The sequence below is a fragment of the Aquarana catesbeiana genome, linkage group LG02 (genome assembly GCF_042186555.1).
Source record: "Aquarana catesbeiana isolate 2022-GZ linkage group LG02, ASM4218655v1, whole genome shotgun sequence".
Taxonomy (NCBI): domain Eukaryota; kingdom Metazoa; phylum Chordata; class Amphibia; order Anura; family Ranidae; genus Aquarana; species Aquarana catesbeiana.
The window spans coordinates 787067170-787078254 of record NC_133325.1 but is presented as its reverse complement, the minus strand read 5'-3'; the positions used below and the strand labels follow the sequence as shown (position 1 = coordinate 787078254).

Here is an 11085-nt window from a genome sequence, read left to right as displayed (position 1 = left end):
CGCCTACAAACGCATGTCCCACCGCCAATTATAATAAGACTCCGCCTACAGCCAAAAAAGTGTCCCTATAAATTTTTTTTACAATGTTGGCAACTATGACAATGGAATGATCTTTCATCTCCAAGTTTCCATGTAGTTGTTAATTGGTTATGTACAGTAGCTGCATTTTATTTTATATTTGATATATGAATGTGGATTTTAAAATATAGGTGTCTACAATAAAAATATATTTTTGTCTAAATTGTTTGTTTGTGCCTAAAGTCAAAGCCTCTCTTCCAATTTTTTTCTCCTCAATCTATTAGGACGTGAATATTTTCATGAGCCTATGTTTTGTTAAGTAAAGTGACTGAAGTTGTATTGTCTCATTGCAGTTGTTAGTAAAAGTGTTTTTTCTGACAATCAGCTGCAGGGCGTAATCATTGTTAGACACCCCCGCCTTATCTGTAGAATGGTACAGCCCTCAGATAAAAGATTCCCATGTAACAGCCTGGTGTGTGGATCTGGAGATAAGAGTCTGGAAATGAGTGATGATGAGAGTAGTGTTTGTTCTTGTTGTTCATCGGTGGACTCAGGACTTTGCGATATCAAGCCGGGTGATGACGAAGTGCAAGCTCTTTGTGACAAGGTAGGCAGTTACCAACCCATTCTTTTTTATTTTTTTATAAAGGTGTTCCACTATAGAGGTGCCCTGAGGGTACCTAATTTCTGACTTCCATAGTAAGTGAGGTTGAAAAAAAAAAGACGCAAGTCCATCAAGTCAACCCTATGTGTTGGACTTGAGCCTACAGTTGCCACCTCATCCCTTTAAACCTGAACATATATCAATTACACAGGTTCTGTGGCTAATTAAGGTGGTAATTAAACTCACATGGTGTCTTATCTGCATTAAGTCAGCCTCAGAACCTGTGTAATTCATATGTGTTCGGGTTTAAACGGATGAGGTGGCAACCCCACTTGAGCCACTTCATATCTAGCTAAGCCATCTGCTCCCCATCTGTGTTGTCCTTGGCCTGCCTCTCACAGCCATTTGTATCATCGTCATGTGGGGTATGTTAAAGTAAAACTATAGGCAAAACCTTTTTTTTTTTTTTTTTTCCTTTTTGGATAGAGCAAGGGAGGGTTATAACCCCTGTATGTTTTTTTTTTTTTTTTTTTTTTTTTTTTTTTTTTTTTTTTTTTTTTTTTTGTTGTTTTGTTTTGTTTTTTTGCCATCTTTGTCCTATTCAGGAGATTTACCTTCACTTCCTGTCCCATAGCCAAACAGGAAGTGAGAGGGGATCCCTGCAAATTAAAATAATGTCTTGGGGACCAGAACTAATGTCCCCATTGGAATATTTTCCCTCCATTACTCTTCTGGGGACAACCCAGAATTTGGGATTTTCTTTTACTTTCAAATATTTTCTTCGGCAACACAAAGGTTATCACATGTAAACTAACATCTATGGTATGTAAAGATTGCCTACGCAGGGAGAAATGCAGAAACAAGCACTGTTGACAGGTTGGGTCAAACATTAACCCAACGTAAGAGATTGATCAATAGACGAACAGAAAAGATTTAATCATTCATCATTAGGATGATGGTATTTGGCAACATAATATACTTTTTAAGGATGAGAGCGGCTTGAAGGTCCACAGTTGAATGGCCCACCCCCAGCCATAGCCCGGGGGAACGGCAAGGACCAGGCGATGTCGGTGAAGTTCGCAGCAAAGTTCTACCTAACAAAAGTGGGGATATAAAGATAGTAGAAGAGTTGGGAGAAAAGGAGTGGTTCCAAGGATTTGATTCCCACCATGATCCCACGAGCAACAATCAAAAAACATAGGTCAGTTATGGCTCCATGATGGAGGCTTCAAGATCAGGAGGTAAAAATGTATTGTCCCAAGATTGCCAAATTTTGGTGTACCGTCTCACCTTGTCCTGAAGTGTTGCCTCAATCTTGGCATGTATCATCGCCTGAGTAACTCGATTTTTCGTAGCGACCGTGCAAAGGCACTGAATTTTTTTTTTTTTTTTTTTTTTTTCGTATTGGGATACATTTTGAATAATTGCAAAATACTTTGCATGTTTTGTTTGCTACTTTTATACACTGAGAATGAATGGCACTTAGTACAACATCTCTCTGTGTGAGCCACAGGAGTCTCACTGCCAACTGTATTTCATACCCACACATGGGAACTTGCTGGACTTGACCCAGCAATGGAACCTTACTGGAATTGTTACATACACTATATTGCCAAAAGTATTGGAACGCCTGCCTTTACACGCACGTGAACTATAATGGCATCCCAGTCTTAGTCCGTAGGGTTCAATATTGAGTTGGCCCACCCTTTGCAGCTATAACAGCTTCAACTCTTCTGGGAAGGCTGCCCACAAGGTTTAGGAGTGTGTCTATGGGAATGTTAGACCATTCTTCCAGAAGAGCATTTGTGAGGTCAGGCACTGATGTTGGATGAGAGAGCCTGGCTCGCAGTCTCCGCTCTAATTCATCCCAAAGGTGTTCTATCGGTTGAGGTCAGGACTCTGTGCAGGCCAGTCAAGTTCCTCCACCCCAAACTCGCTCATCCATGTCTTTATGGACCTTGCTTTGTACTCTGGTGTGCAGTCATGTTGGTACAGGAAGGGGCCATCCCCAAACTGTTCCCACAAAGTTGGCTCCTTTCACACTGAGGCGTTTTGCAAGAGCTAAAGTGTTAAAAATACCACCTGCAAAGCTCCCTGAAAGAGTCGCTCAATGCAATCCAATGTGCAAGCCCCGAAGGCTTTCACACTGGATCGGTGCGCTTGCAGGGCGGTCAAAAAAGTCCTGCACGCCGCATCTTTGGATCGCTGTAGGAGCGGTGTATTTACCGCTCCTAAAGCGCCCCTTCCCATTGAAAACAATGGGGCAGCGCTGCAAACTGCCCCGCTAGCGGCCGAATAGCGCCACTAAAACGGCGCTATATTTAGCGCCACTGTACCACCAGTGTCCGCACGCCTCAGTATGAAAGCACCCTAAGAGTTCTCTTCACTGGAACTAAGGGGCCAAGTCCAACCCCTGAAAAACAACCCCCACACCATAATCCCCCCTCCACCAAATTATTTATGAGGGGTGGCCCAATACTTTTCGCAATATAGTGTGAGCGAGTTTGGGGTGGAGGAACTTGACTGGTCCTCACCTCAACCCAATAGAACACCTTTGGGCCACCCCAAACTCTCTCATCCACACTATATTGCCAAAAGTATTGGCCCACCCCTCCAAATCATTTGATGGAGGGGGGATTAAGGTGTGGGGTTGTTTTTCAGGGGTTGGGCTTGGCCCCTTAGTTCCAGTGAAGGGAACTCTTAAGGCATCAGCATACCAAGACATTTTGGACAATTTCATGCTCCCAACTTTGTGGGAATAGTTTGGGGATGGCCCCTTCCTGTTCCAACATGACTGCGCACCAGTGCACAAAGCAAGGTCCATAAAGACATGGATGAGCGAGTTTAGGGTGGAGGAACTTGACTGGCCTGCACAGAGTTCTGACCTCAACCCGATAGAACACCTTGGGTATGAATTAGAGCAGAGACTGTGAGCCAGGCCTTCTCATCCAACATCAGTCCCTGACCTCACAAATGTGCTTCTGGAAGAATGGTCAAACATTCCCATAGACACACTCCTAAACCTTGTGGACGGCCTTCCCAGAAGAGTTGAAGCTGTTATAGCTGCAAAGGGTGGGCCAACTCAATATTGAACCCTACGGACTAAAGTTGGCCATACACCTGCAGATTTTCTATGGTTAGATGGAAAAAGTGCAACAGATTTCTCCATGTTCGCTAAACTGTGTGGATGGAGGAATCTCCCACTTTTTCCATCTAACCATAGAAAATCTGCAGATGATCTATAGGTGTATGGCCAGCTTTAGCCTGGGATGCCATTAAAGTTCATGTGCATGTAATGGTTTATAGCACAAACCATAAAAAAGCTCTATTTGTGGGGGGGAGGCCATACATTTTATTTGGGTACAGCGTTGCACGACCGCGCAATTGTCAGTTAAAGTAATGTGGTGCCGTATCGCAGAAAATTGCCTGGTCATAAAGGGGGGTAAATCTTTGGGAGCTCAAGTGGTTTTAAAGTGGTTGTAAACCCTTCCATATACCCAGTCAGGTGACCGGCCTCAGCTTATACAGACATGAAACAAATCCTCCTACATAAAAGGTTAATCTGCAGTCTTCTCCTCTACAGCCGATCAAAGTCCAGAATTTTTGCAGTCTGAACTGTGAGGAAAAAGGGTGCAGGGAGCTGAAGTCACACTCTGCAGGGCTCAGTGAGGAGAACTCTGAGAGCTGATCGGAGGGAAGGGACGTCCCCCCTTCACACAACAAACAGGAATAGAGCTAAGGGCTGTCAATCAGCTGGAGCCCCTCCCCTGTCACCATTTTTCTCTTGGTGTCAGGAAAACTTGTCAAAAGTGACTCATTCTGATAACAGAGGAAGGAAGCAGCAGACAGAAATGACACTTGGTGCTCTGGACTGAGACAAGTACACACTATAGGAGGCTATGCTTTGTTCATGTTTCATGTCTGAGGTTTACAACCACTTTAACCCCCTCCCGCCCAGCGTATAGTAAAATGACGGCGGGCGGGATGCACTCCCGTTCTGGGGCGACGTCATATGACATGGCCCCAGTGTCACCGCTCTCTCGCACACCCACGGGGGTGTGCAGCGTGGCAATCGCGGGAGCGCCATGTCCCTAGGACACTGCCCGACCCTTATCTCAAAGAGCCGATGACGCAGCTCTTTACCCATGTGATCGGCTGTGCCCAAAGTTCTGTTTATCGCCTCTCCTCGTCTCACACTGACAGTGTGAGAAGAACCGATCAGCGGCATCTCCTCGTAGGGGAGACTGTACAGATAATCAGGGCACTGATCATCAGTGCAGTGCCCAGGAGTGATGCCAGTCTGGGATCACCAGTGATGCCAATCAGTGTGGCATTCCAGTGCCCATCAGTCCCACCCATCAGTCCAGCAAATCAGTGCCACCTAGAAGTGCCCATTAGTGCCACCTAATCGGTGCTCTTCAGGGCACTGATCATCAGTGCAGTGCCCAGGAGTGACGCCAGTCTTCAGTGATGCCAATCAGTGCTGCATTTCAGTGCCCATCAGTGGTTGCTCATTCGTGCTGCCCACCAGTTCCACCCATCAGTGCTCATTAGTGCACCATATTAGTGCCTCCTCATCAGTGCCCATTAGTGAAGGAGAAAGTATTTATTTACCAGATTTTCTGAGAGAATCTAAAGAACTTTTTTTTTTTTTTTTTTTTTTTTTTAGCTTTATTTTTTGCTAAAAAAAAAAAAAAAAAAAACCCAGCTGTAATTAAATATCACCCAAAAAGCTCTATTTGTATGAAAAGATAAAAAATATCATAGGTATGGCGTTGCATGACCACGCAATTGCCATTCAAAGTGTGACAGCGCTGAAAATTTGGCCTGGGCAGGAAGGGGGTGAAAGTGCCCAGTAGTGAGGTGGTTAAGTAATTGTCAAGGATGGGCAAATGCTTGTCAAATCTTTCCGATCGAAGTTGCTGTGAGCTGCATTGCACACAAGTGGCAGTGACGTTGCAGCAGACCAGTTAGTCTGACCCTTTGCAGCCATGACTGTATCACCGCGGGTACTGTGAGGGTACAGGTATGTAAATCTGGATGGGCTCTCTGACGCGTTTTGTTCTGTGTTTTCAGGTGAAAGCAGAGTTTTTGAAGCAGGCTGGTGTGAGCGCCTCCACTTTCGTTGCCGTCTCCTACAGAGTTCAGAATGTTGCCGGCAAGTTTTACTTTATCAAGGTAATGGCAGTGTTAGAGAAGGCCATTGTTACAGTATGTACCAGTGTTGCCAACTATCAGTATTTTTATGGGCAGCCAGTAAAAAACAGTTAATGCCAGTGACAGGAAACGTTTGCCAGTAAAAAATCTGGGTGTGACGCTCAAGTCGGGAACTGCATATGCCCAGTTCCATTCTGGAGCTGGCCGAGACCATGCAAGCACCTGCTAAAATGTGTTTGGGTGGCACAAATGGGGGTGGGGGGGCGGGTCTGGCTTGTAGCCTGAAGCCGGGTTCACACTGGGACGACATACGCTCCGACATTGGGAGCTCATTTCACATGACATGTATAAATCAATGGTTCCCTATGAGAGCCGTCTTAACTGGTCCAACACAAATCGGTCCGACTTTGAAAAAGGTTCCTGCACTACTTTGGTCCGACTTCAGCCCATTCAATATCATGGAGGTCGGATCATCGTAAGTGATCTGACTTTGGCATGTGACTTGTGCTCCGAAGATTTTGAAGGGGAACCCCACACCAAAATTAAAAAAAAAAACAGCGTGGGTTCCCCCCCCCCCCCCCCCCCCCCCCCCCCAAAATTCATACCAGACCCTTAGCCGAGCATGCAGCCTGGTAGGGCAGGAAACGGTAGGGGGGGGGGGGTAGCAAGCGCCTTAGGGACAAGGACCTCTTTCCGACAATCCTGGGCGGTGGTTGTGGGGGTCTGCGGGCGGCTTATCAGAATCTGGAAGCCCCCATTAACATGGTGGGCCCCCAGATCTTGGCTCCCCACCCTATGTGAATGAGTATGGGGTACACTGTACAATGGGGGTACCCATTCAACCAAAAAGTGTCAAAAGAAATAAAACCAGTACACACGTTTTTGACAAAGTCCTTCATTAAAGTAGCTCCAGCGTGTCTTCTCCCTTTGGTTCTTCTCTCTCTGGTGAAGTCTTCTTCCTCTACCCTGTTTCCCAGAAAATAAGACCTAGCGTGATTGTCAGTGATGGCTGCAATATAAGCCCTACCCCCCAAATAAGCCCTACCCTGAAAACAAGACCTACAAGGACTTTAACTAGGGCTTATTTGGGTGGGTAGGGCTTATATTGCAGCCATCACCGACAATCACGCTAGGTCTTATTTTCGGGGAAACGGGGTAGTTCTCTGTGATGTCTTCTTCCTCCAGTTCTTCTCTCTCTGGTGATGTCTTCTTCCTCCAGTTCTTCTCTCTCTCTGGTGATGTCTTCTTCCTCCAGTTCTTCTCTCTCTGGTGATGTCTTCTTCCTCTGCTTCTCCTCTTTGCTGTTTTCTTCCGATGGGTCTGGTATGGCCTTGGGGAGGAGGGCCTTTTTTTACTTTTGGCGTGGGGTCCCCCCTCAAGATTCATACCAGACTCAAAGGGCCTAGTATTATCAAATCAAAGTCAGATCCTGTTCATTGAAGTCGCATGGAAGTCGGACATTAAGTTGTAGGGCAAAGTAGGAGAGGAAGTCGTCCAACTTCCATGTCGTACCAGTGTAAACCCAGCCTGAATGCTAAAATTTGCAATTAAAACTATAATTTTAGAAATGCCAGTAAAAACGTGGCTGTGCCAGTGAATTTTGGGTGTCCTCCTTCTTTTTTTTTTTTTTTTTTTTTTTTTTTTTTTTTTTTTTCCCTCAAACAATAGGTGCTGGAACTTAACCACGGCCCCCCTACACGCACCCTCCAAATCACATCAAATAGTGGGTGTGTTCAGACAAATTTCACAAACAGTAGGAGGGTCTTAAAAGGGCATTAAATACCAGGATTGCATTACGTGCAGAGCTGTCACTTGTAAACAAAGAAACCAGACTTCTGTGTTTACAAGTTTTTTGTTTTTGTTTTTTTTTGGTTTTTTTTTGTTTTTTTTCCCAACCATATCTTCTCTACACACTGCTTAAGGTGAACTCTTTATGCAGCTATCTAGACTGGACTATCCTCAGCAAGAGGTTTAGTACCTGGACCCCGCTGGATTGGCTCCTATTTGATGCCATGTGTGCCACCTTAGAAATGGAAGAGCAGTCTGTAGCTTCTACTAGTGCTATTACTTGTCTGGGATCCATTTGTCTCCCTAAGACCCCTTTCACACTGGGGTGGTTTGCAGGCGTTATTGCGCTAAAAATACCGCCTGCAAACTGACCCAAAACAGCCGCTGCTGTTTGTTCAGTGTGAAAGCCCGAGGGCTTTCACACTGAAGCGGTGCGCTGGCAGGAGAAGAAAAAATCTCCTGCAAGCCGCATCTTTGGAGCGGTGTATTCACCGCTCCTGCCCATTGAAATCAATGGGACAGCGCGGCTGTACCGCGCCTATAGCAGGGGGTTAAAACCGCACCACTAGCAGCCGAATACCGCAGTAAAACAGCGCTAAAAATAGTGCGTTTTACCGCCGACGTCCCCTACCGCCCCAGTGTGAAAGCAGCCTAAGGCTGCATTCACACCTGAGCGTTGCGTTGTTTTTATGTGCATGCGTTTTTGCATGGTTTTTGTACATCATTTTTGTGCTTACACTCTAACATCCCCCCCCCCCCCACAGTCACACATTATTATACATTTATATAGTTCTGACATATACCATAGCACTGTACAGAGAACACTGAGCCAGTCACATCAGTCTCTGCACCAGAGGAGCTTACACTCTAATGTCCCCCCACACGCTATTATTATACATTTACAGTATCTCACAAAAGTGAGTACACCCCTCATATTTTTGTAAATATTTTATTCTTTTTCAACTGATACTGTTTTTTTGTTTTTGTTTTTCCGTTCAAAAAAAGGATTGCAAGCTCCCGTGAGGCAGATATTGATGTGAAGACATGAAGCTCCTACAGAGAACTAAGATTCATATTGTTCTATGTACAGTATCTCACAAAAGCGAGTACACTCCTCACATTTTATTAGATCTTTTCATGTGACAACACTGAAGAAATGACACTTTGCTACAATGTAAAGTAGTGAGTGTACAGCTTGTATAACAGTGTAAATTTGCTGTCCCCTCAAAATAACTCAACACACAGCCATTAATGTCTAAACCGCTGGCAACAAAAGTGAGTACACCCCCCTAAATGAAAATGTCCAAATTGGGTCCAATTAGGCATTTTCTCTCCTCAATGTCATGTGACTCGTTAGTGTTACAAGGTCTCAGGTGTGAATGGGGAGCAGGTGTGTTAAATTTTGGTGTTATCGCTCTCACTCTCTCATACTGGTCACTGGACGTTCAACATGGCACCTCATGGCAAAACTCTCTGAGGATCTGAAAAAAAGAATTGTTGCTCTACATAAAGATGGCCTAGGCTAGAAGAAGATTGCCAAGACCCTGAAACTGAGCTGCAGCACGGTGGCCAAGACCATACAGCGGTTTAACAGGACAGGTTCCACTGAGAACAGGCCTCGCCATGGTCCACCAAAGAAGTTGAGTGCACATGCTCAGCGTCATATCCAGAGGTTGTCTTTGGGAAATAGACGTATGAGTGCTCCCAGCATTGCTGCAGAGGTTGAAGGGGTGGGGGGTCAGCCTGTCAGTGCTCAGACCATACACCACACACTGCATCAAATTGGTCTGCATGGCTATTGTCCCAGAAGGAAGCCTCTTCTAAAGAGGATGCACAAGAAAGCCTGCAAACAGTTTGCTGAAGACAAGCAGACTAAGGACATGGATTACTGGAACCATGTCCTGTGGTCTGTCTGAGACCAAGATCAACATATTTGGTTCAGATGGTGTCAAATGTGTGTGGCAGCAACCAGGTGAGGAGTACAAAGACAAGTGTGTCTTACTTAGTCAAGCATGGTGGTGGGAGTGTCATGGTCTGGGTCTGAATGAGTGCTGCCGGCACTGGGGAGCTACAGTTCATTGGGGGAGCCATGAATGCCAACATGTACTGTGACATACTGAAGCAGAGCATGATCCTCTCCCTTTGGAGATTGGGCTGCAGGGAAGTATTCCACCATAACGACCCCAAACACACCTGCTGCCTTGCTAATGAAGATGAGAGTAAAGGTGATGGACTGGCCAAGCATGTCTCCAGACCTAAACCCTATTGAGCATCTGTGGGGCATCCTCAAAGGGAAGGTGGAGGAGCACGAGGTCTCGAACATCCACCAGCTCTGTGATGTCGTCATGGAGGAGTGGAAGAGGACTCCAGGGGCAACATGTGAAGCTCTGGTGAACTCCATGCCCAAGAGGGTTAAGGCAGTGCTGGAAAATAATGGTGGCCACGCAAAACATTGACACTTTGGGCCCAATTTGGACATTTTCACTTAGGGGTGTACTCACTTTTGTTGCCAGCGGTTTAGATATTAATGGCTGTGTGAGTTATTTTGAGGGGACAGCAAATTTACACTGTTATACAAGCTGTACACTCACTACTTTTACAATGTAGAAAAGTGTAATTTCTTCAGTGTTGTCACATGAAAAGATCTAATAAAATGTGAGGAGTGTACTCGCTTTTGTGAGATACTGTACATAGAACAATATGAATCTTGGTTCTCTGTAGGAGCTTCATGTCTTCACATCAATATCTGCCTCACGGGAGCTTGCAATCCTTTCTTTGAATGGAGAAACAAAAACAAAAAACGGTATCAGTTGAAATAGAAGTAACAATTAAAGGTAATATTGTGTTTCATTGAAATGTGTTTTTTGGTATTTTCAGGTCCTTTATGGAGACGACGTGTACGCTCACCTCACCGTGTATAAACCAATTCCATTATCAAGAAGGGAACCGTCTTTGCAGAATTACCAGCTGGACAGGACCAAGGATGATGATATTGAAGAGATCTTCTGAAGCTATACATTCTGTTATGTGAAAAGAATGCAAGATGTTACCTGAATGGAGAAGGTGGAAAGCAAGGGACTAACCTTTCTCCAGCTGGAACTGTAACTCTTGCAGGATGTCCGGAGCTTACAATACTGTGTGGGCTAAATCACAGTATGAACCCAACGGCAGCCACACATGGGGCACACGTCATTAGTGGTCATTTCGCTTTACAGTGTAAGTGTCCAAAAATAGTTTTTGATGGGAGTTCAGCTTTAAAGACAATGATTGTCCCAGAATTAAAGCAAGTATTGATTTAATGGGTTGTTTTGTCCTTTCATATGCTGAGGCCAGGTCCTCACAGCAGTTCTCCACACAGGCCTCCTCCCAGGGAGAAGCCCCAAGGGAGAAGGCGTTCTCCAAAGGTTCTCCCAAACATTTTTCATCTCCCCAGACCATACCTCTGAACAACACCAACAGGGATTGGCTAATAGTCATGACCTAGTGGGTAATCATTCCCCCGTTGATTGCATTAGCCT

General features: G+C 45.3%; 1 protein-coding gene across 1 annotated transcript; it reads left to right on the top strand.

The window, feature by feature from the left end:
- Positions 1 to 495: 495 nt before the first annotated feature.
- Positions 496 to 10866, top strand: LOC141130128 (cystatin-A-like). The gene is made up of 3 exons (XM_073618080.1): positions 496 to 625; positions 5699 to 5800; positions 10445 to 10866. The coding sequence occupies exons 1-3, from the start codon at positions 521 to 523 to the stop codon at positions 10574 to 10576; spliced, it is 339 nt and encodes a 112-aa protein (XP_073474181.1). The 5' UTR covers positions 496 to 520; the 3' UTR covers positions 10577 to 10866.
- Positions 10867 to 11085: the final 219 nt, after the last annotated feature.